At 47.2% G+C, this 25,500-nt stretch overlaps 1 protein-coding gene across 3 annotated transcripts in view; it reads left to right on the top strand.

Annotated features, from left to right (window-relative positions):
• The window catches only part of GOLGA3 (golgin A3), a 594,692-nt gene that overhangs the window by 339,040 nt on the left and 230,152 nt on the right, over positions 1-25,500 (top strand). For all 3 annotated transcript variants that reach the window (XM_069620010.1, XM_069620008.1, XM_069620009.1), the window contains one exon: positions 6,021-6,160. In XM_069620010.1, the coding sequence (XP_069476111.1) occupies positions 6,021-6,160 (140 nt within the window). The remainder of the gene's footprint in view (positions 1-6,020; positions 6,161-25,500) is intronic.

A 25,500-nucleotide genomic window follows, 5' to 3' on the forward strand; every position in this document is an offset into this window, starting at 1 on the left:
TAAGCAGTAACTCTTTAACTTGTTTTAGGATGCCACACAGCTAACACAAGGTAAGTAAAACCGATATACTTTTTAAAGGAGCTATTAGCAATTTAAGGGTAAGTGTAACCTAAGGCAGACTTATTCTGGACAGGCTAACAGCAAGTCAGGGGACGAAAGACCCAATTGGGGACACCCATACATTTATATCCGAACAGGAATAGTAAAGTGAAACCAACAGCATTACTTTTAGGAAGAGGGGGGACCCAATTTACAGGTGAGTAAATTAACCTTATATCTACTTTCTGTTAGAATGGCAAACAGTTTCTAAGGAAAGAAAGACTTTACATATAATTTTCAGAATGGCGGAACATGTTCAACGTAAGTAAAATAACCTTACATATTCTTTTAAAAGTAGCTGAACACTTTCAAGGTAAGTAAGAACTTCTGTAACTGTTCACTTTGAGTTACAGTTACCAACCAACTTATTTTAAAAGTAAGAAACTTTTGAACAGTTGTTTTTCTTTTTTAGGGAAATGGAAATGGCCCAATCCTTAGCAGTCTTTACCTTATTCTTGGAGCATGAATGTTCTCAGTGGCAGAAGGGGGTCACCAGGGTCTAGTGTCCCACAGGCAGGTCAGGATAGGTGCTTAAGTAGCAAAAGTCAGAGTTCCTAAGGAAGACGGTTCAAACAAAGTAAGTATTTTACTTTAGAGTTAGTTGAAGGTCCAGTAGCTTCTGAGAACACACCCTAGAAGGATTCCAGTGGTGGGCCTTGGTGAACTGGACCAGAGGACTCCCAATCACAAGAAACACCCTAAAGCTACACAGGAATCACAAAAGCTTTAAGGTAAGTAAATACCCAAGCCAACACAGTACCTCAGCAGAGAAGAAGAGTTGCAGTGGAGGATACTTCAGGATCTGCAGCCAAAAACCTGGCCGCTGAATTCCTTGTACTGAAGACAGGACACTGGAAGGGCTTCTGCAGCAGGGATTAACGGGAAAGGCTACAGGCAAGAGTTTCTTCACGCATGGATGCGGCTCTGTGGATTTTGGCACCCTTTTCAGGAGCCAGAAGAAGACTGAATATCGCCAGTCGGATTCTCGTCATTTGCAAGATCCAGCACTCTGGTGAGGTGACTTTTTATTCTCGATGTACGTCTCTGGAAGTCCAGAAGGATGCCCACAAGCTTTCAGCAAGATTCGTAATTTGAAAGACTGTGCACCGCACAATGGCTTGAGGTCCCAGGGCATTGGGGTATTGCAGACCCGCAAGGTTGCATCACGGTGAGGGGTGGCTCAAAATGCAGGTTTTCTTGAGTCTAGTGGGTCTTACCAGGCTCTCGGTCGGCGTTGTCCCTTTTGGAATACCCAGGTCAATTGGAAGGAAGGGTTACAGCAGGCTCCGGTTACACAGCAAGCTCGCCGTTGCTGGAGATCTTCTCAGCTGCGTTTTCTTCATCTTCCTCTTCGGTTTCGGTTCCAGTGGTCAACTACCTCTTCAGCTTCCAGGATCGGACTTTTATTCAGGAACCCAGCCAATGAAATAGCCATGCAACATTCAAACTTGGGGTGGGGGGTTGGTAGTCCTTGGGACAGCCAGCCTCCCAGTTTGAACTGGATTCTCACAGTCAGGCTGGAAGCAAAGGGCTGCAGAGTTTTGGACTCCTCCCTCAATTCCTGCCTTCACAGACACTGTGGAGCCTGGGCGGGCTTGACCGAGGTCTCCCACCGAAGATAAAATTGACACAAAGGATTTTCTCACCCTGGATGGCAGGGGAAGGAACAAGAAAGGACAAGGAATACTAAAATGGTGAAAAAGAAGACTGGGACGATTTTGGTAAAATGAGCACCCATGGGTGCCTTTACTGGGGCTGTGGAAACAGCCTGCAGCAACGGTGCACCGAATTAGTAAAAAGGTTCACTGCCACCAGCCATTAATGGTAAGCTTGTCCCTGTACGATGTATCCCCTTTCTCCTTTTAACTGTATCTCCTCAGCACTCCACATAAGGTGGGGTGTGCTGGTTTCACCTAACAAAATGTAAAAGGGATCCAAAGATCCTTTCTACGTTTGGGAACTGTAGGTCTCACACAGTTAGACAGAGAAAGGTTAAGGGGAGCCCTAAGGGCAACCCTGCAACAATGAAAAGGCATATACCAAAAGTTGTCCAAGAGGATAAAAGTAAAAAGACACTATGGAGAGTCTTAAAAATGACACCCATAAAAAGAGTAAATGATTATGTGAATTTGGAAGAAGGTTCCTCACATTCCACACACAGAGGAATAGGGAATAAATCCACAAGTAAAGTAAAACGTTATGGGGTTGACACAGGTCAGGAAGATTTATCATTGATATGAAAATCTTACTCAACACTCACCACCTGCCCCTCAGGCATCCTTGCCATTGACACTGGTCTCAAGGGAATTAGTGCTTTTTCTGGTCTTCCCCTGCGGAACGCAGGCAGCACTTCTTTGACTCCCTCGCCATGCTGCAGCCCACACACACCGGGTCAGCGTGTCTGCACGCCGTCTTCCTCCTGCCTGGACCGTACTGCATCCCCAGCTCGCTCAAATCTCTGTGACTGACCACAGTTTTTATATCTGAACACACTTTCACGTGGAGTCTGGTGTAAATGGTTACCTACCCATGCCTGACTCTATTAATGGGACAGTGGTTGTCTCTAAAGTCGGTTGCCCTTACTTTCCCCATGTTATTCCTATGGGTAATCCTCATTGGTCCTAGTGGCCTCCTCCTGGTCTCAGTATTTCTTGAAAACAGGGAGGGGGAGATGAGGTGTGAGTGTAAACACCCCACAAAGGCTAAGGAAGAGTGGGGTAAGGTGTTTTTTAGGATTGGAAAAAATCCTCCCTCGCTTGTCCACCCCGAGGGTTGGGGATCCAAAAGCGATGGCCCTTCCCTCTCCACCTGAATAGAAGATCCCGAAAGAGTGGGTGGGAGAATGCTATCGGGTTTCTCACAATTGCCAACAAACATTTGAATGTTGCACGGATTTTGGTTGCGTGCATGGGGTCACCACAGGCTGTTTTTTGTGTTGAGATTTTGGGACATTCAGAAGATCCTACCTGGAGCTACATCTTGGTTATCTGAAAAGAAGACGTCAATGAAGATTCCTTGCTGAAGCTGTACTGCTCACTTCTGAGCCTCCTGAAGCAAAGCTCTCCCTCTTTTCCATCCAGACGACTCTTGCTTCAGACTCTTCCTCCCTCTGATCCGGTCGTAACAGCTGGATCCTCTGTCCCATTGAGCTCTCTAGAAACTCCTGAATCGTGAAATCCACAAGACCTACGTTTGAACCCCTGTTGCTTGCTGGAGTCCAAATAGCCTCTGCTGCTCTTCCAACATGCATTTTCCATTGTGGGCATTGATGAATGGACTTCTACAGCTATTCCTCCTCGAAGAACGCTCATGTGTCCAGGCCTGCAGTCCTTTCTAACAACCTTATTTATATGGTCACACTTGAGCATCCTTGCTGCTGCTGCTGTTGAGATCAGCTCTTCGTGAGTCATCTCAGGGGCATCCTCTAGCCTTGTGGACATTTTTTCATCTAGCTGTTTCCAAGGACTCTGCTTGCAGATGCTGATAAAGGAACAGACACTGCGACCAAAACTAAATCTCAACACCAGACCGGACCTCTGCATCAGCACCTCCTAGGCTTTGAGTTCCTCAAGCACCCAGGTCCACATCATGGGGGGTCTTCTGGCCTACTTGCTGTCAGTGGTTCAGCTTTTGTGTCCCTGGGGGCTGTACATTTTGTCATTCTCGCAGGACCACCTAGCCGTGACTTGTATCCACATTCTTCCGTTTTATTAGCAGTCTTCCTTTTCATGGACCTTCAAGCATGGAACCTGAGTCTGGATCACCTCTGTGGGATCCCCCATTGTCGCCAGCCTGAAGTTTGCCTCGTTTGCAGCTCCCCCGGACTCAAAACTTGCACTTGCATTTTAAGTATAATCGTGGGGCTACTTATTGACTTTCTCCTGTTCATTTCTCGGGCCAAACCTTTCTAAGCTTACTGAACCGTCTATAAGTATCTAAATAGTTTACTTAACTGCAAGCTTTAGTTAAATACTTGTATAGGTATTAGTTTAGGATTTTAGGGCCAATGTACTTCTTTTTCATATATACCTCCTTTCTATTTTCAAAGTACTTACCTCTGTAGACATTTCTTGATGCACAGCTTTATGTAAAGAGTATATATTCAGAACAATGTTTTGTGGGCCTTCCTTTTCAGTGTGTGTAGGGGATTGGGTGACCGCCTCCCCTTCACCCTCTTAATGATGTCAGACTGCTAATTCGTGCTATGATTTCGAGACTCAGAATTTCCTCAATGTAGTCCCAGCCTACACTCCTGGTACTCAACTCAAGGTCTCATTGGAGTACTGGTAGAAAATATTGGTTGCAAGGCAAGAATGGGTAAATGGGAAATTACAGGAGAATAGCTATTTTGGATAGTCTTTAGGGGCATTGACTTCCTCAGAAGTCAATTAAAGTTCTTTAGGGCTCAGGTTTCAATGTATTTAGATCATGGATTTAGAACTTTAATAAACTCAATGGAAACCAGTGGGTTAAACACAAAGAGGAAACCTGCAGTTAAGGTGCATAAGAGCTGTGAATCTAGGTCAGCAAAAGTTGCGGTTGTGCTCAGCCTGCACTCAATGCTTTCCTGTGACCGCGGTGTTAGTAAAGGTCAACCAAGATTAGCCCGCAACCCTTTCGGGAATTGTGACCAGGAGCTGTCCAAATCGTGGCTCACTGCTGGAGGTGCAGGTCATGCTAGCTACGACCACTGGCCAATTAAGAGAGACTAGCAACACCACACAAGGTCTCTGGACTGAAGAAAGGCATGTCTGGTGTCAGATCTTGGTGCAGCTTCTTTGATAACGAGATTGCACATTTGAGGAAACAAAAATGTGGGTAGAGGACCAGCGACTCCAATGCACTGGTAGACAGTGAGGGACATGAGATCAATCCTGTGTGGGGGGGGGGGGGAATGCAGCAGAGTGGTCAGGCTTCACTGTTAGGTGGGGGATGGTCTGGTTCCAACCAAAGTACACCTTCAAATGCGTTCTAATGAACATACACCACAATGCAGCACTATAAGAAAACAATAAAAGAATGAGATGTTGGCTCCATATCACTCCAGGGCACACAGGAGGAGTCTAAACTAGCAGGGGAGTACTAGGCCTATGCAAGTTCAGAAATGGAGCGAAGAAGGGGTAAAAATATTAGGAAACTGGCCCAAAGGACCACACAGTCGGCAGTCAAAATCCAAATGACAGTACTGTCCAGTTTCATCTTTCGAAATATGTAGAACCAGATTACCATTACTGTACTGCAGTGATTTATTATGCTAAAATATATACTAAATCACTGGTACGTTCTAAAATTACATTCTTTGTTCTGAACACTCCAGGGTCCTATAGGAGACCAATATCTCTGTTTAGGTACTTACCTTTGTAAGTCTCTTTGAAGAAGTTTAAAGCGTTTTCAAATTATCCAATGGGGCCAAATGCCATAGGTCTTCCGCAGTTATAGGGAAAAGTGAGGTACGTTTTCCTTTTGCCCCACAGGTGCAGCAGAAGAGTCAACCAGCCATAATACTTACCTTAACTAAAAGTGATCTATATATGTTTATCATAATAAATGTATATTTTTCGGTATGCGACTGGTCTATTTTTGTATGGATAAGCGTGTGAACTCATTGTAGCTTTGTGTCACCCTGCTTCCCCTTCCTAGAGTTAAGCCATACAACTCTGCTACTAAGAGATGTTTAGCTTCATGTTTGGACTTCTCTTTTTGGCGGTGTGCTGTGCTCCATCCTAAGGTTAGTGGTTGTACAGCCGTCACCAGAGGCCTGTGCAAAAACGGCTTTAACGCCTCTATACACAGAGCTTTCTGTTTTTATTTGATGCTTTTGATTACATTAACCTTTGTCTCCATTATAAAAGTCCTATTTAGAACATTGCATTTGGAGTTTAAAACGGAATCCTCACTGTTGGCTGTATTTTTTTGTCTAGGTGGCAGCAGCCAAGGCTGAGGCAGCACACAACCGTCGCCATTACCGAGCTGCAGCCCTGGAGCTAAGCGAGGTGAAGAAAGAGCTACAGGCTAAGGAACTGCTCGTCCAGGCTCTCCAGGCCGAGGCCGACAAACTGCAGTAAGTGCCGAGAGTTCCCAGAAGGCCCACAGAAACTTAGAATGCAGCTGGACTTTCAGATTGATCCACCGAAGTGCAGATATTTTGCACCCTACATTCATACATAATAGAAATCCAATGTTGATATCTTGAAGCACTGACTGTGTATTCTGTTTTTGCATGCTCTTTGTTAGGAAATATTCACTGCACCTTTCTTTCCATTTCTATGGACCCCCAGACTGTTAGTTTTTATGTTTGTATCTAACCTGTTCTTTGTACAGTGCATTGAAGCTTTAAGCTTCATTACACTGGCTTTTGCTCATTTGTCATGGGGAAACTGACATATCCTTCAAGCTGTCAGTACTGGGAAACATTATTTTCCCTTAGTCTAGTTACTTTGTTACTACTTTCAGTAATTTTTTACCACTTATGGTCGTTTTTATCATTGTACAATGCATCTTACAATGGGGTACACTTTTTGTTTTGCCCTAGACCAATACTTGGAGGATGTTTGGTTACTCTATGTGTGCTAAGTGGACAAACTGGTGGCAGCAGTGACTTTTTACAATTTTTTGGTGCATTTAGTTTTAGCCTTACTGCATTTGGCTACTAACTGTGGCTAGTGGTCAAACATAGCCATGCCACAAGGTTTTCGCTTGTCCTTTGGCCATCTTGTCTTTTAGCCTTCTTCCTGGTCTATGAGGCCAGGAACATCCTTATATGGACTTCCAGTGCCCGGGAAATCTGAGGCTTATGTCAGGAGGGCTATGTGTGTTTGCTGCCAGGAAGTGGGCTGGGACTGTCTGGTCCCAATCCACAAACTGGTGCCAGTGTGTGAGTGGTATTCATGTGTTTTGCCACCAGTGGTCCTGATTGGACCACTGCTGGGGTGTGTGTGAGGAGCAGATCTGTCATTGGCTAGTGGGAGCTGCTGCTCTTATCTGGATTTTCGGATAAGAGGACTCCTGCACCCACTCTACAAAGATCCTGGAAGAAACTGCAGAAGCCAAGACTCCTGTCCTGTTACAAGACTTACGAGGAGACTGTGGACCCGTCGGAAGAAGGCTTGCCAGCCAACTTCGACTGCTGCCCTGGTAGAGCCCTGTACTGTGGAAGATCTCTACAAGGAGCTACAACCCTTGCAGTGGAGGGAACATACAATCTCGACGTCAGCTCGGAGTGCTACGAAGAAGAGCCTTCAGAAGGGCCTCAGGGCCGCCCTCTGGCTGACCAGCTCCGAGTTTGGGCCACCGTGCTGCAGACATCGCCATTACGAGTTGATGCCTGGAACTGGGGGGACCATCAGCTTGTACAACAAGACTTGCCTCTGCCAATTTCGTGGTCCTAGCATCAAGGAGACCCGAGATGGGAGGGATAAGTGTGACTGCGGCAAGTGAATCCCTTTGCGTCGCCGTGCATCGGTGGCCATCGTCTGAAACTGATAACCTGCGTCCATTCATGTCCTAAGAGGGGCCCTGCATAGAGTGCTGTTGCATTCTTCAACTGGGAGACCTTGCACCAGCATTAGACACCGACCGGAGAGCTGCTCGAACCTGCAACCCCTGGGAGTCTAGGCGGGGAAAGCAACCTTGGACCCTCTTCAATCATCATGACAAGTCCTTTGAAAAATCGGAGTACGGGGGGGTGAGTTGTAGCAATAATTGCCTGAATTCCTTTACTCCTTTTTATAAGTTTGATAACTTTTAGATTACTTTAGTTTTGCCATTGCGTGTCCACACAAGCACTCCAAAAGTTGGGAACATGCTTGTTAGCTAGTTTTACTTGTCCCCTGACACTTGAAACTGTTCACTGGACCCCAGAGACTGTACCTTCATTTTATCCAGCTCTACAGAACTGTATGGACCTTTGCTGAACGTTTGGGCACAAGGCCTCATGCATCTTACGGATGGACCTCTGAAGTTAGGATTGCATCTCTATGGGCTAGTAGTGGTAATACTAATCTGTACCATCCTTTTCAGGGTTTTAATATGTATTTTGGCCTACTCCAGTAATTGTGTATATGCATCTAATTTTTAGTATTGAGTGATAATATTACCTGTTAGTAGTAATTTTTCACTGTGTTATTTGGCCATAAGTAAAGGAGTATTTGTATACCTGTTTTTCTAAGTGTGTTCCTTGACTGCTTCACTGTGTGTGCTTATTGTTGACCCCTTACAAGCTAACCACCTCTTGAGAATTAGCCTAAACCACTCTACTTGCTACCTTGAACTGGTATGGCTACAGCCCCCGAGTTGTCTATGGCACAATGCTAGGTTGGCCTTTTATACATCTGTCAACCAGATCGGAGTATAATAAATCAGTCCTAACACTCTTCAGTGATTGCTGGGAATGGCAGTAGGTGGGGGCCCAACCTATGAAATATTTGTCTGAATGAGAGGATTTCTTTTCAGGGGCCCTCACTCCTTTTGTACTGTTTTATTTACTTTTGACTCATTGGTGGCAGAAGCCAACTGTTGTCAGTGCATGCTTTTGGGGATTGACTGGTCTAAATAATTCCATCCACTTTATTACTGGCTGTCTGTATTCTTCCTTTGGAGTCGCTTGTTGTTGGATGCTATACTGCAGAGTGCCTGGAAGGGAATACCCCAACCATTCCCACTACATTAGGCCACCAGGGCCTTGGCTCTTGTGCCCGAATCCTGAGAGGGCTCTTAATGCCCAGACTCCCTTTGTTACTTACCAGTGGAGTGCTGGTTTCCATGCAGTCCAGGTAGGTAGCGTCTCCGGTGCCCGTATGGGTGACAGCCCTCCTGCGGGTGTTTGGTGCTCCGTTGGTAGCCCTCTGCTTGGCTCCGATTTGGGAGCGAACACAGAACATCCCATACAAAGATGAGCACCGTCCTGGTGTAAACTATATAAAACTTCAGATCCAAAATGGTGTGTTGGGGAGGTTTTTCTTAGGATTATTTAGGGGGTTTCCTCACAGCCCTCTGGTGAGGGAATATAAGATGCCTAACCTGAGATGAAGAACAGGGTGACCACCAAGTTAAGCCAAAACTATCTCAGTGGGTGACATCGTGGAGCAGCAACCCAGGCTTCACTCTTAGGATGTGAAAGGCTGAGATCAAAGTAAAATTAGTCCAAAACACAATAAAACATCCCTCACATAAGATACTGTAAAACTGTACATACAGTTCTTTGGTATTGCACTACGGTTTAAAGCCCTGTCAAATAAGAACTTTAAAATATACCAGCAAAGCAAATTTATAGCAAAAAACACTAAAAGAATAAGGCCATGATTCCCCTGTACGATGGGGGCACAATATAGGAGTCTCATCTAACTGGTAAGTACTAGACCTATATCAGTCCTAAAAAGGAGGAGGAAAAGGGTTAGAACCTTATAGGATACTAGCCCAAAAGGGCAGACCAATGGCAAGTGTGCTTAGAATTACAGCGCTGGGCCTGAATAGTTCCCAGACCACCTGTAGAGATAGAAGCTCTGTAACCAATTGTGGTTACTTATAACACCGTATTTTTATATGCAGAGTGAACTGAAGCAATGTATTATACTACATTAGCACCCTGATGGGGTGAGCCAGCCTATCAGGTGGCTAGGAACACAAGCGCAAACCAGCGATCTCGACCTGCATTCCATGCCGCCTGACGGCCGGTTCTCCCGCCGCCATCTTCCCCACCCTCCATCCCCGTTTTTCTTTTTGTCTTTTTTTTCCTTCCCTCGCCCCCACTTACCTAATTCCAGCAGCGGTCGCTGCTGCTCCTTCCTTTCGTCTCCGAAGGCCGCATACGGAGGCCCGCTCACCTTGCCATGGTGGCCACCTTGGAATAGTATTTTTCTCCCACAATCGGGACGCTGCAAGGCCTCGCGTTCACGGAAGAAAAATAATTTTAATTAGCCCCGTCCCAGCACTTGGGACGGGTGCTAATGGCCTTAATCCCCTGTTACGAGTGCTGAAACAGTGGGGTAACGGCTTGGTGCTCTCATTATAGGCCCTCGCTTTCCTCTGGGTGATAACTTTGGCTGCTGGGCCACTACCCCCGTTGCATCCCTTGGAAGGGGGTTAACGCCACAATGTATAATAAATCACCAATACGTTCTGAAGTGGCTGTCTTCGCTCTAAACACTCCAGAACTCTATGGGGGACCAGGAACGCGTGCATCAGTAGAGGTAAAGTACCTTATCAAGTCACTTTGAAGGAGTTTTATATGTTTCCAAATGTTTTCGCATAGAAGGCAGCCATGAGACCAAATCCAATAGATCTGCTGAGGTTATAGCAAAAGTAGGAAAAGTCCCCTTTATCGCACCCAGGTACAAATACAAAGGAGGCACGGTCTATCCAATATGGCCACACCCAGGATCCTTAACAGCAGCCACCCATCTTCAGCACCAGTGTGCCAGGAGTATTCGTACAGAACTGAGGAAAGCACTGGGTCTCCCACTGATGATACAGTCACCCAGGGGCTGCCCCAAGCCGCCCCACCAGTTTTAATCCAGGTAAACAAAGGTTTTGGTGACCAGCCGATCGAGCTGGCCCTAAACAACGTCAAACATAGAGGCACTTCTACAGTTATAGATTGGGGAGCCTGAAGGACATTAAAGCAGTCTACATCATTTTGACCATTTCTTGTGGCCCACATAAACAAATGTGTTAGGGAGAATTCTCAGAAATGTGCTAATTCCCTTCTACCTTAGAGACCAACGAAGGCTTATCCCCAACATTGCGCATATACCTGAGACCAAATAAATGGACACACCCCGCTAGGGAACGAGACCAAGAGAATAATTGCAAGTAAAACAGATGTATATAGGATAAATGCAAGCAGAGAACTCTGCTGCCTGAGAGCACTCTGCCAAACAATACACGGGCAGCACATTATGAACCAAAATAACGTCACAAGTGATGTAATGACATAGTATCAAATAACAGTTTCAATTGGTCAGCCCCCATGGCACAGCATGCTCTATAGGTGATGTCAGGCTACAATTGGCTGCTGTGTCTGAGTCGATCAGAAGACACGTGGGTCAGCTGGGCTCATCTCTGCGGTGAAGGTCGTGGCAGTTCAAAAGAGTTACATGGCTAACTAATCTAAGCTAAACAATAGACATTGGTTTAGAGAGAATAACGGTGGACATAAAAATGAGTGCATGAATGGAGCTTTTCAGATATACCAGCATTCTGACCCCTGTACCCGTAGGTTCATAAAACACAGTGCCCCCAGCCCAAGCGCCTGCCGTGTGGGTTTTTGATCTACCTGATGCCTCATGATACGGGTAGACACGTGTTAGTTTTAGGGAGGATATATTGGTGTCTGGGATTAGGGCTACGGTGGGTGTTCCCATCTGGTCGCTACAAGGGGTCAGATGTATATCTGTATCAAAGATCAGAGGGGCCTGGGCCCAGTGTACTCTGGCCTGGCAGGGTGGGGGTGGTGGGTGGGTCAGGGTTGCACTGGCAGGTTTGTGGAGGTGAATGGGCATACGAGCTGGGGCCTGCTCTGGTCTCACACAGTGCAGTGTGCTCATCTGTCCTAGGATGATGCTAAATGTTGCAACAATGAATAGCTGGACTTCCGTGAGAACAGGGATTGTGCTGAGCTGGTGAGCTGGCTGGAGGCAGAGGTGGCACAGAAGATCAGCAGAAGGAAGATGATGATGAGGACCAGTAGTTTCATTGCAGTCCTAAGCCATGATGGTACCCAGTCGAACGCCAGAACGCCATGCCGAACCAGTCACTTGGCTGGGCACCGCCCTCCTTCTTCATTCTTACTCTAAGATTGTGTACTGCTGCAATTACGTGTGAAAGTGTCCCGTTGTCAGCATCTGAAGATGGTACAAATGTGCAACATGCACTCCCAATTTTTCGGCAAACACTGCCTACCATAGCTGTGAGGCGGTCGAGAACATAGCGATTTTGCATTGTCATTAGTCGTAGTGCTCTAAGTTCTACCTTGATGACGTTGAACCCCTCCTCAGTGTCGTTTGCCAGTTGAAACAGCTCAGAGTGAATGATATGGAGCCACTTGGCGTTTGCTTGTGCTTGGATGCTCGGGATCAGTGATACAAAAAAATGCCTCTGTTGAATTGAAAAGTTTATAATCATTGGGGATCTGTGCCAGGAGGTCGGAAGAGTCTTTAGAGAGGTAGTTCGATACTCTCTTTTTGTTTCACATATGATCCTGTAGCTTGTTTTCTGACAGTATGTCATAGATGGGGGGTGCTGCATTCATTGGTTGGGGTGCCAGTTGCGATCTGTAGGGCACCCCTAACCCCCCCGACTTTCCGGTATCGCCAGTAGAGGAGAGTGTAGCGTTGCCAGAGCACAGTAGCCCCTCCATGATGATGGGAGGTGTAAATAAAGAATGTCTGTTTGCTACCCACCCAGTAATGGTCCATCAGGGCGGCAGCTCCTTTTCGCATGTCAGGAATGATGAGGGTTCTGTTGCAGCGGGTATTTAAACCCTTGGGTATTCTTCCTTCCCCATGAAAGCACAGTTCATATTTTTCTTTGTGCTGGATCGTGATCAGCTTTTTTAGCGTGGTGACCCATGTTAGCTTTATGATGTGTTGAGTCCAGGTCTGGGCACATGTGTCAGCCATCCATTTCAGCCTCTCATCCGATAAGCCATGCAGTGTTTCAGCTTTACACATGACGGTTGCATCTTGCCATTTATTTTCTGCGAACATTAAACCCTTTATTGCAAATAACGGCTACTTGAAACGAGACGCGCCTTCAGGCTTGTTCTTGCATATTTTCTCATTTCGAGGAAGCAGTTGTAGTTTTACTGTGTGCGCCTGTAAGGTGCTCCTGATTCTACATAGAGGGAGATGAACGCGACATTGGGCTTCTACTATTGGGGTCTCTTGAGGCACTAAAACTTTAGGGCTCCCTGACGCGTCAGGTATCAGTGAACACACATAGCAGCTACCATTCGTGACCTGTCTCCCAGAGGCGATAATCTGGTCCGGATGGCGGATGTCTTCTACCTTATCCAACCTGTGGTACGCATCGTCCTTGTACTGTTGTACTTGCCTTTTTCTTCTATTGCCCAATCGATATTTATCATTAACAAGTGACCTTTTGGATCTTCTTTCTGCAATACCTGGGAGTTTGTGTTCATTTATAGTTTTCAGGCAGTAGATTGGGAAAATACCAGTATTCATATTTACATTTGTGTCAATATTAAGCTGCCAATATTGGGAACCTTGGGGGGCACTTGGAGTTGCAGTGGGAAACATACATACATCATCAACAATTGAGGTAGGTTTTGCGGTTGGTTATGAGGCAGTTCGCGATATTGTAGAAATGGTTGAAGTGGGTAATTCATCATTCTGTACATAAATTACTCTTTGATCTTCATTATTTACCATTACCCCAGGCCGGATGATTACTTCCGTGTGATTCTTGTGTAGGGTAGTGAGGTTTGGAGCTGTGTTGTGGTCCCATATTAGTTTTACCCCATTGCATATCAAATGTTTCCCTCCCCCTTCATTTATGTCTCCCATCATAAAAGAGACACCCTAATATATTCCCAAACCTAGCATAATAATAGAAAAAACAATGGCCATAAAATACAGCCCACATTCATAAGAATACGCCCTAGTGGCACTTATTTCATTCCTACTGCTATCTATCTGACTTCTAACAGTTGTAAGTGGTGTTCTCTCCAGCATCATAGCACCTATAGAGAGGAGCATAACGAGGACGGGGGTTAGTAAAGTTCGAGTCTGAATAAGATATGAGAGTAGCAGAGAAACAGAAGAAAGCATGGAAACAGGGGTGTAAGAGAGAAAGAATGTTTTATTTTATACAGTTATATTTCACTATATACACATGGTACTTCATTTATTTGTATTTGCATTTGCATTTGCACAGTCACTTTTCCTGTTTGCTGCATTTCCCTTTTCTGCCTGATATTTTCTCCAAGGCACTGCTGCCTCTTTCATTTTCGCGTGCTGTTTGTTACACTATTGTGTGCTTTTCTTATATCTGACAAGTGCACCCAATACTTTAACCCCTTCATCTTTACCACTAGGGGTGTACAGTACACTACTTCATAGGGGCCATGGAATCTTGGTGAGTTCCACCTTCTTACAAAGTTACGAACATACACTAGTTCGCATTGCGTTAAAGGCTTTGTTGTGCTATCTTGTGCGGCAGTGGTGGTGTCTGTTTCACTCACCCTTGAGAATGGCGGGGCAATCGATTTTGCAATACTTCTGACTGCTCTTGTGAGCTGCGTGAGGTACTCTTTGAATTCTTCACCCAACACTGTTGCTGTTCTGTGTGCATCCAACATTCTCCTTACTGGTGACGGTGGTGTTTGTATTCGTCTACCTGTCACTATATCTTGGGGGTGGACAAGTGGTGGTCCTTGCTTGGCTGTGTGTGCAACTGGAATGAGGCCATTGGTAAACAATACACCCAGTTCTTTTTGAGGATGTGACAAAGTTTAGACAATCTGCTTTTAAGGAGGTTGTTTATTTTCTCGACCGCTCCATTCGCTTGCGGGTGGTAAACTCTATACATTTTATGTTTTATTCCCAATAATGTGGTTACTTCCTTCAAGAAGTCATTTATAAAATGTGTTCTATTATCAGATCGTATGACATTGCATATTACCCAATGTGGGAACACCTCTCTCACCAAGAAATTTGCTGCACAATTTGCGTCTGGCTGGGCGCAGGGTCCTGCCTCCACCCAACGTGAAAAGGGGCAGACCACCACTGTCAGGTACCTTGCCCCATTACATCTCTCCCCCATGTCAGCATAATCAATATGTAGCTCCCGAAAGGGCCCGATGGGATGGGGCAGTGTACCTGGCAATGTTCTGAGAGTCATCCCTGAGTTTAACGTTTGACGTGTGATACACTCAGTGGTCATTTTAGGAAGATATTCCTGGAGGTTTGGAACAAACCAATCCTCCTGAATGTCTGCAGCTGTGTGCTGCTTCGAAGTGTGGGCTGGAAAGTGCAGTTGTTAGAATGCTACCTACAACAGCTCTACTGGCATCACTACTTTCCCTGTTGTGTCCTGTCTCCATAGGAGATCCGTGGGTGACTGGCTGCATCCTTGTTTGGCCCACATTTCCTGCTCTACAGACGGTGCCTTTCTTTGCAGTTCAACTAGTTGTGCTATTGGCAGGGCATTATATCCGTCCCCTTTGTGCTCATTGTTTTCCATTTAGCATGCATTCTGTGTTCAGTTGTTTTTGGAAATCGGCTGCTTTTTTTGCAGCGGCGTTCGCCACTGCGTTTCCCAGTGATATTTTGTCACTGTTGTTGGTATGGCCTTGGCATTTTACCAGGGCTACTACTGAGCGCCTGGCGAGTGCCTTTATTAGCTCATTTAGTAACTGCATGTTGTACTGGAGAACCATCAGCCCTCCTGAACCCCCTTCTCCTCCACCGGGACAACCCTGCATGTATTGCAGTGGTAAAGTATGCCAAATCAAAGTAGATTGTCACTGTGCACCCCATTGCTGCATGTAGGGCCTCAATAAGTGCCACTAACTCTACTGCTCGTGCTGAATAGTGTATTGGCAGTTTTTGCACCAAAATCTCATATTCGAAGGGATTGTGTCCTCCGACGTATTCCTCATCTTAGATATATCCTTCCAGCTCTGCTGGCCTCGGAAAAAAATTTTCTCTAGAGGGCGCTGCGCGTCGACGTCCCTCGAGTCGATGTCCCTCGACAGCCGCCGTATCGACGCTCGACGTCATCCTGCCTATAAAGGCCGCGTGCAGCGTCCGTTGCTCAGTTCCATTTTTCCGCGCTTTCTCGGTGCCTCGGAATACCGTTGCTCAGTTCTTAGTCAGATTAATCCTATTTACCTCGAGTTATTCGATCCATACTCGATGGCTTCCTCGTCGGAACCGACAACTCCTCGATCCTGCTTCAAAAAATGTCGAGATTGTGGGAAAAAGATGTCGTTGACCGATCCTCACAGAAATTGTCTGTGGTGCTTGGGAGCTGAACACCATTGTTCGGAATGCGAGGACTGTATGTCCATGACAGCTAAGGCCCTGAAGGAGCGTAGGGGGAAGCTGGAGAAAGGTAAGACTTTTAAAGCTTCTTCTTCGTCGACGAAGTCGAGACATTCGTCTCCTCGTCACCATTCGCGCTCCAGGTCTCGGAGTGGGTCTCATCACTCCTCAAGATCGAAGCACTCGAAGAGGAGGCGTCGAAGATCCCCTTCTCCGTCTTCCTCTTCCTCTGTTTCGCCAAAAAGAATCCCTTGCCCCACGAAACATAGTTCCCGGGCTGAATGGGAGGAATTCCGAAAGAATATGATGAGCGTCTTCGAGAAAGCGGCCTCGACCCCCTCGAAGACTGCCGAGAGCGATGCTCTGGTCGAAAGACCCGAAGGTCAAAAACGCCACGAGTCGCAGTACCCGGCGAAAGAAACCTCTCGAGCGCGTTTCGAACCCTCGAGCAGGACTATGACCTCCAAACCTTCCTCGAAGGTTCCGTCGAGGTCGATGTCTTCGGCGCCGTTGTCGAGGGGACCTTCGACACACGGGTCTGTCGACTCGACGCCGGCCTCGACACCGGCGTCGACGCCAAGAAAAGTCACGGTGACCACACATCCAGTGACTATCCCCAGGCCCTCGACGTCGATATTGTCGAGTAGAATTCCAATTCTGTCGAGGTCCTCGAGGCCTCCACCTCTGTTTTCGACGCCACGCTCGAAGCCTTCGACGTCGGCGTCGACGACATCGACGTTTTCGAGGCCAATAATGACAAGTTCGGCACCCTCTGCCTTGGAAATGCCTTGGAAATGGGATTTACTCCCTTTATGAGTTCAGAACAATTGAGAACTATATCCTCAATTTTAGATGATTTGTCTGAACAAGACACATTTGAGTTACAGGGACCTGTAACCCCAGTTAGAGAGGAATTTTCCTCTGAAGAGCGCAGATGAAAGGATCTTCATGATTCTTTACATGAGGCAAGTGGGTTAGACACTTCCCCTGATGTGGATTTTGCTAAGCCAGACCCGGGGGAGCATGCTGAAACCCCCTACAGAGCCTTAATGGCCAGGATTACAGAGTTCATGGGGTGGTCTGCACCTTCACAATCTTTCCAGCAAGATGACCTCACGGATATTCTTGACAAAGGCCCACAAGAGGATCCTGTGGTGCCCTTTCATAAAGCCCTTCAGAGAAAGATCATGACAAACTGGGAAACCCCAGATGTAATACCAGCAGTAAATAAAAAACTGTCTGCAAAGTACAGGGTATCTTCCACAGACCCAGAGTTTTTGTCTAAACATCCATCCCCAGAAAGTCTGGTGGTACAAGCAGCATCCTCTACCGATGTCAAGACGGCTTATCCTACAGTCCCACAGGACAGGGACGATAAAAAATATGATGCTATGGCAAAGAAAGTCTTTTCAGCATGTAGCATGGCGTTAAAGTCTGTTAATGCTACTTGCACCCTTGCTAGGTTCAGCCATACACTTTGGGAGTGTGCTTCTACAGCGGCTGACTGCATCCCGGAGGGAGAAGAAAGGGATGCGTTCCTGAATATTATACAGGACGGTAAAGACGCTATGTGCGAATCCCTCCAGACGGGCATTGATTCGGCTGACAGTATCAGCAGAGCAATGGCGGCAAGTACATCAACCAGGAGATTCGCTTGGTTGAGAAAGTCGGGTTTTGCCCCAGATGTGCAAGCCAGGCTCTTGAACATGCCATTCGATGGCTCTTCTTTGTTCGGGAAAAAGGCGGATGACAGTTTAGAGAAACTGCAAACTTCAAAAGCTGCAGCAAAATCCCTAGGAGCTGCAATCCGTCAGACTCCTTTTCGTCCCACAGGAACCTCTGCGAGGGGCAAGTCTTTTGGCTTCTACTCCGCATTCGGAAGAGGTAGAGGACGACCGGCTCAAAGGGGTCAAGGAAGAAATACCCGAGGTGGACGGGGTAGATATTCTAAAGCCGCAGCAACAGCAGGTGCCTCTTTACCATCGGCATCTGCATCAGCCGCCCCAAAACCACTCTGAGGACTTCCCTCACAGGACACCTGTAGGAGGCAGGTTGACTCAACATCTGACGGTATGGCAGGCTATCACGTCAGATGCTTGGGCATTGGAAACAGTCGCCCAAGGTTACTGCCTGCCTTTCCTACGTATACCTCAGAGTCATCCACCGGGGATCAGCTCTCAGAAAGCTCCAGATCCGCTCCTCTTGCAGGAAATTTTGGACCTGCTAGAGAAAGGTGCCATAGAACCGGTACCTGTAGCGGAGAGGGACAAGGGCTGGTACTCCCCTTACTTTCTCATTCCAAAGAAAGACGGAGGACTGAGACCCATCTTGGACTTGCGAGAATTGAACAAATTCCTCAGAAAAGACAAATTCAAGATGGTCACTCTTTCTCAGATCCTCCAGGCCCTTCAGTTTCAGGACTGGTTGGTATCTCTGGACCTTCAGGACGCTTATTTCCATGTGCCTATCCATCTCAAACACAGGAAATACCTGAGGTTCGCAATTGGCAACTCTCACTATCAATTTCGAGTACTGCCATTTGGGCTGACCTCCGCCCCGAGGGTCTTCACCAAGTTAATGTCGGTAGTGGCTGCAAGTCTAAGGAGGGAAGGGATTCACGTCTACCCCTACCTGGACGATTGGCTGATCAGGGCTGTTTCTCCGGAGCAAGCTCAGATCCAGCTAAATCACGTGTGCCATTTCCTTCACAGACTTGGCTTCTCCCTCAATTTAAAGAAGTCACAAATGATACCATCGCAGAGACTCCAGTTCATAGGAGCGATCCTGGATACTTCCCTGGGAAAAGCCTCGCCACCAGAGGTGAGGGCTCAAGATATTCTACAGATGGTTACCAAGTTCCAGCATGCCCAACATCTCCCAGCCTTCGACTTTTTGAGGTTGCTAGGCCTCATGGCATCCTGCATTTTCCTTGTGCCAGAGGCTCGCCTGAGAATGAGATCCCTCCAGTGGGCACTGAGGACTCAATGGTCACAATTCTCAGGGAGAATGACAGATCTTCTTCAGGTTCCCGGCAGGGTGGCTCGAGACCTTCAGTGGTGGGCCTGTCAGGAGAACATTCTGAAAGGAGAACAGTTTGGGCAACCCTGGCCGGAGATAACAGTAGTCACGGATGCCTCACTCACGGGGTGGGGAGCCCACGCCAACGACTTGACCATCAGCGGTCGTTGGTCTCCATCGGAGTCCAGACTACACATCAACCTGTTAGAGCTGAGAGCCATCAGACTTGCGTTGAAGGCTTTCCTGCCAGCTGTACAAGGGAAGAACGTCCTGATAATGACGGACAACACGGTGGCCATGCATTACCTCAACAAAAGAGGAGGCGTAGGATCACTACCCCTGTGCAGAGAGGCGATGCAGCTCTGGTTTTGGGCAATCCAAGAAGGAATCTCTCTATCGGCAGTTCACCTAGCCGGAGAGAAGAACTTGACAGCGGACGCTCTGAGCAGGCAGAACACAGTCTCCCACGAGTGGGAGCTAGCTCAGGAAGTCCTTCAAGAGATCTTCGCCCTTTGGGGAACCCCTCAGGTAGATCTGTTCGCCACCAGCCTAAACAGGAAATGCAACCTGTTCTGCTCAAGGGAATTTCCTCCGAGAGGAGCTCTGGGAGACGCGTTCATAGTGGACTGGGAGTTTCCGCTTCTGTACGCGTTCCCACCGGTCCCTGTCATTCCTCAAATGATCAGGAGGTTGAGAAGATTCCGGCGAACCATGATCCTAATTGCCCCGGATTGGGCCAGGAGAACGTGGTACCCGGACCTTCTAGACTTGTCCATCTGCCCTCCAATTCGACTTCCTCTCAGAGAGAACCTACTCTCACAGAAGGGAGGTCAGGTTCTCCATCCAGACATCAAAACCCTCAACCTTCACGCTTGGCTTCTGAATGGCTGAGGTACAAGGATTGGGACCTCCCTGATGTTATGGAGGTGTTGCTTTCGGCAAGGAGGCCAGCAACAAAGTCTTTATACCGCTGCCGTTGGAACAGATTTTGCAGCTGGTGTAGAGAACAGAATATCGACCCATTTTCATGTGGTACACCAATGGTTTTGTCCTTCCTACTATATTTGGCAAATTCAGGCCTTCAAGTTGGCACCATTAAGGGCTATCTCGCAGTGCTATCTATCTTTAAGCGTACTGCGGAAGAACCATCCTATTTCAAATTACCCTTGGTAATACAGTTTCTAAAGGGGTTAACCAATGTTTATCCCCCAAGACCAATCCAAGTTCCCTTATGGGATTTAAACTTAGTACTAACTTTCCTGATGGGTACACCTTTCGAACCTCTCCATTCTTGTTCGTTAAGATTCCTTACCCTTAAAACTGTTTTATTAATAGCACTTACATCTGCTAGAAGGGTGAGCGAATTACAAGCTCTTTCTTGTAAACCCCCTCATACAATCTTTCACAAAGACAAAGTTGTCCTGCAAGTGAAGCCTAATTTCCTCCCAAAGGTGGTTTCTGAATTCCATATCACTCAGAAGATTACCCTACCATCTTTCTATCCTCCTCCTCACCCGGGGAAAGAGGAAGAGAGGTTACACAGACTAGACCCTAGGAGGGTTTTAAGTTTTTACATTAGTAGACTAGCCAGGATAAGACAGGCAGGCCAGCTGTTTGTAAGTTACGCAGGTCACAAGCTGGGGTTACCAATAACTAAGCAGACCATTTCCAGATGGATCATTCTAGCCATTCTGGAATGTTATAAACTGGCAGGGAAAGAGCCCCCTCAAAACCTTAGGGCTCATTCGACCAGAGGTATTGCAGCTTCATCGGCCCTCAAAAGAGGCGTGCCGGTTAAAGACATATGTGCGGCCGCTACATGGTCGTCTGTCCATACCTTTACACGTTTTTACAATCTGGATTCCTCCTCCAGTCAAGAGACTAGGTTTGGAAGGGCTGTACTGCATTCTATTCATCAATAGAAGACAGCGTGAAGTCAGTACTCCCTCCTCCGAATATAGAATACTGCTATGGGAGCCTATCTAAGATGAGGAATACGTCGGAGGACACAATCCCTTCGAAGAACAAGTTACTTCTTACCTTGTAACGTTCTTTCGACGGGATGTTCCTCAGACGTATTCCTCATCGACCCTCCCATCCATCCCCGCAGTTCTACTTCCCTTGTTGTTGCAGCTTACGCTCCTTCAGGGTGATTAGTCTAGTCCAGACAGTAATACTGTGGGCTACAAAACGGAACTGAGCAACAGACGCTGCGCGCGGCCTTTATAGGCAGGATGACGTCGAGTGTCGATACGGCGGCTGTCGAGGGACATCGACTCGAGGGACGTCGACGCGCAGCGCCCTCTAGAGAAAAAAAATTTCCGAGGCCAGCAGAGCTGGAAGGATATATCTAAGATGAGGAATACGTCGGAGGAACATCCCGTCGAAAGAACGTTACAAGGTAAGAAGTAACTTGTTCTTCTCCCTCCTCCAATCTCACTACTGTTGCAACCAGGTGTTTTTCCCCCGTTTCTGGACAGATCGATGCTGATCCATCTACAAAGTACACTTCCCCCTCTTTTAAAGCATTTTCATTAGCTTTGGGAATGTCGTAACGCTCACCTGATTCCCGTAGAGGCGCCGGTCTTGACTGGGCGTATACCGTATCTTCAAAGGTGATGTGTAACACACGGCTGGCTCTTTGGGCTGGACCTCTGTGCACTGTATGTCTGACTCGAAGGGTAAGATGTCTGCAGATAGAAAATATGGGATTAAGGAACTGGGTTATTGAATGTCTCTCTCTTCTTCCCTTTCTCTTCTCCTGTAGAACCCCAAAGGTTAACGCTCTCACCTTAGGTAAGTGAACGCTGTGCTCTCCATCTGCCTCGGGGCAGGGTGCTGTAACCAGTTTCTTCACTGGATAAGGGGACTTGACTTCAGAGGACTGCTGTCCGTCGTTTACTGCACGAACGGTAAGTTTCGAGTAATTCTAATGTCTTTAAAGTCTTTAGTAATGATGTCTCTTGTTTTGCAGGGTTCCGGCGATGGCGGATGACGGGCTGAAGTGAGTTGAAGATGGAGCCCGTGTGATGAATAGAAGCGCCTGGAAGCACGTAAGTAAGCGCTTGTTGCCTGCTTCACGATGCGCTCTAACTGTCTTTTTATTTTGCAGGTACAAGTTCGGAGCGGCTGCAGGGTGCCGGAATACCCACTGGGTTAGATGTGGAAAGGAGTAATGGCACGTGAGTATTAAAGTTCCCCAATGTCTTTAAACGCACCTTGTTTTGTCTTTCAGATGCGGGATGCAGCGCCGAAGGCCTCCGGAGCGTGCGAAGAGTTGGTAAGCTTTTGTCTTTCAGATGCCGGAATGCAGTGTGAAGACCTCCGGAGCGCACGAAGAGTAGGTAAGCCTTTGTCTTTCAGATGCCGGAATGCAGCGCGAGGCGTTGGTGACAGCCGATGGACCAGGTAAGTGAAGAGCTGTCACTGAAGACCGTAATGCTAACCTGTTCTTTCTTGTCTTTATAGGTGTTGCTGAAGACTGGATTCAGGATGGTAAGCCTTTTTCCTTAGGCCCAGGATCAGATGCAGAAGACACGATGAGCGTTCTGCTGCAGAGGATGCAGAATAACGCAAAGCAAGATTCATCCATCGGGTGTGGTTTAAATAGCCTCCTGTAGTGCTTAGGTGTCTCCTTCCACAGCCACGCCTATGTAAGAAAAGAGTTCCTGCTTTCCAGAAGAGTTCCAGTGTTCTGAATCTAGGGAGTGGCTCCTGCCCCACCCAACAGGAAAAGTAGTTCCAAACAGAAGAGGATCAGAGGCTCAACTGGCAGGCAAGTAAGCAGCATGGTCTGCTGCAGGTAAGTCCACCCAAGCATTATGAGCCCGGCGCTTCCAGCGCTGGGACTGGGCATATTTATGAGCCTGGTGCCACGGGCGCCAGAACTGGTTCCAAAAGGTCCCAATTGGGACTGGTTGGCACTCGGAACCTGGGTTATGGATCTGCTTCCAAGGGATAGGAAAACCCTGACCTTTTGGAAGCAGAGATCATGACAGTCGTCCCCTTCTCCCTCATAAGTTGCGCAGTCATGATTTTGCATATCCTCTACCGTGCATTGCTCTTTGATGAACGTGGCTGGGCTCACTCATTTACATCCTACTACGTGAACATTGGGGCTTGAAATTATTATCTCGTAGGCTGATGCTCTCTGTGTGGTGAGTGTAGATTTGGATCGTTCAAGTATGGCAAACAGGGAGTGTTCAACGAACAATGTGATGGAACATCCCATCACAATTGTTGAGCTTTTCTCAATGGCGAAGGCAGCAGCTGCAATAGCTTTTTCGCAAGTGAAATGCCCCTGCATTACTGAGTCGAGTGTGCCACTGTAATAAGCTAGTGGATTGTGGCCCAAGGATGTTTTCTGTGTCAATACTGCTGTCGTTAATGTCCCGTTTGAATGTGAGAACAGGAAGAATTCCCGTTCATAATCTGGTGTGGCTAAGACGGGGACTGTACATGTCAGTTCTTTTAGTGTCGTGAAGGCAGTATGCATTTCTGGGGTCCATCTAATAGGAGTTTTGTCTTTCTGGGCTTCTTTTAATCCTTGCAATAGGGGTCAGGTGTAGGCGGCATAGTCAAAGATCCATGCCCTACTGTAGTTACAAACGCAGAGAAACTTCTGCATATCCTTATCTGTATGGGGTCTAGCTGCTGCGCACACTGTCGCCGGTGGTGCTCGTATATCCTCCCCCCTATTGTAAAGGCGGTGAGGTATTGAGATTCTGGGTCAAGGGGCACTGAGAAAAAGGCTTTTTTCAGATCCACCACTGTGAAATGGGTGGCTTGTTTCGGGATGCTGTACAAGATGGACGCCGGGTTTGGGACAAGAGGGAACTCCTTTTGAACAATGTCATTAAGGGGGCGGATTAATGAATCATACACCACGCCCCCTGTCGCTTTCTTGATTGGATAAATGGCTGTATCACATGGGGAGTTAGAGGGGACAATAATACCTTGCTGTAATAGTGTGTGTATTGTGGTTTTTACACCTTCCTCCGCTTCTCTGGACAAAGGGTATTGTCTCACCCTGGGCAAGACGGCACCTGGTTTCAATTACATTTTTATTTGGGTCAATTCTCTTAGTAATCCTACATCATGGGGGTTCGTGGTCCACAAATATGGCGGCACCTGCTTCAGGCCCGTATTGCAAAAGATGGTGGTGCACTGACAATGGCCCTGAGGGGGTTTTTCACTCGTCTGTTTTGTACCATTATGTCACAGGGCATGCATATTTCCATTATGATTTCTCCATCAGTGTCGCTGTCAGTGAACAGTTCTTCATCCGTTAATTCACGCAGTGGTATATTCGTGTCAATGCACAAGACAGGCAGACACTCGCACCCATTTGAGTCCATGCCAATTGCTACAATACACTTTGCTGACACCTGTACCCCTTGTAGATCAAGTGAGAGAACAGTACCTGGCACTATCTCGGGGGAGGCCACTGGGCGGAATACAAAATCAGATGGTACCCTCCATTCCTTTTGTTTGATTTCTGGCACTTCTCTTGCTAACACTTGTATGCCAAACATATCTGCATTTGTTGATATACCTCATATGGCTGTTTTATTAGCTATTGTTTGTATTAGTAGCATTGGCTGGAGCGGGCACATACTGGAGGTGGAGCAGACTATACCCCTGTCTGTAAATGCTATGGTCATATTCAACTTAGTAAGTCTGTCTCGTCCCAGTAGGTTTACAGGAGACTTTTCATGGTAAAGTAGAGGAGCCCTCACTGTTTTCTCCCTATCTTAACATCCAAATCTTCTGTGTAAGGAACCGTGATCACAGCCCCAGAGAATCCTTGCGTCTCGAGATTTTTGCCAGATAACAGGAAAACATCTTCACATAGACATGATTTCTCCACCCCCAAGTCCACCATGAAGATGAATTGTTTGTTCCCTATCTCTGCCCCAACCAGTGGTTCCTCGTCTGGGTGTAAGGTAGTGGGTAGGACTGGACACCTAAGTGCTCTCTGTGGGCTTGTCATGATCTCTGCTTCCAAAAGATCAGGACTTGCCCGACTCCCTTGGAAGCAGACCCATAACCCCGTTTCCGAGTGCCACCTTTTGGACCCTGTCCTGGCGCCAGTGGCACCAGGCTCATAAAGATGCCTAGTCCCAGCGCTGGAAGCGCCGGGCTCATAATGCTTGGGTGGACTTACCTGCAGCAGACCATGCTGCTTACTTACCTGCCAGTTGAGCCCCTGATCCTATTCTGTTTGGGACTATCCTGTTGGGTGGGGCAGGAGCCACTCCCTAGGTTCAGAACACTGGAACTCTTCTGGAAAGCAGGAACTCTTTTCTTATCTAGGCGTGGCTGTGGAAGGAGACACTTAAGCACTACAGAAGGCTATTTAAACCACACCCGATGGATG

This window comes from Ambystoma mexicanum, chromosome 10, assembly GCF_040938575.1.
Source record: "Ambystoma mexicanum isolate Mex_15411 chromosome 10, UKY_AmexF1_1, whole genome shotgun sequence".
In the NCBI taxonomy this organism is placed as follows: domain Eukaryota; kingdom Metazoa; phylum Chordata; class Amphibia; order Caudata; family Ambystomatidae; genus Ambystoma; species Ambystoma mexicanum.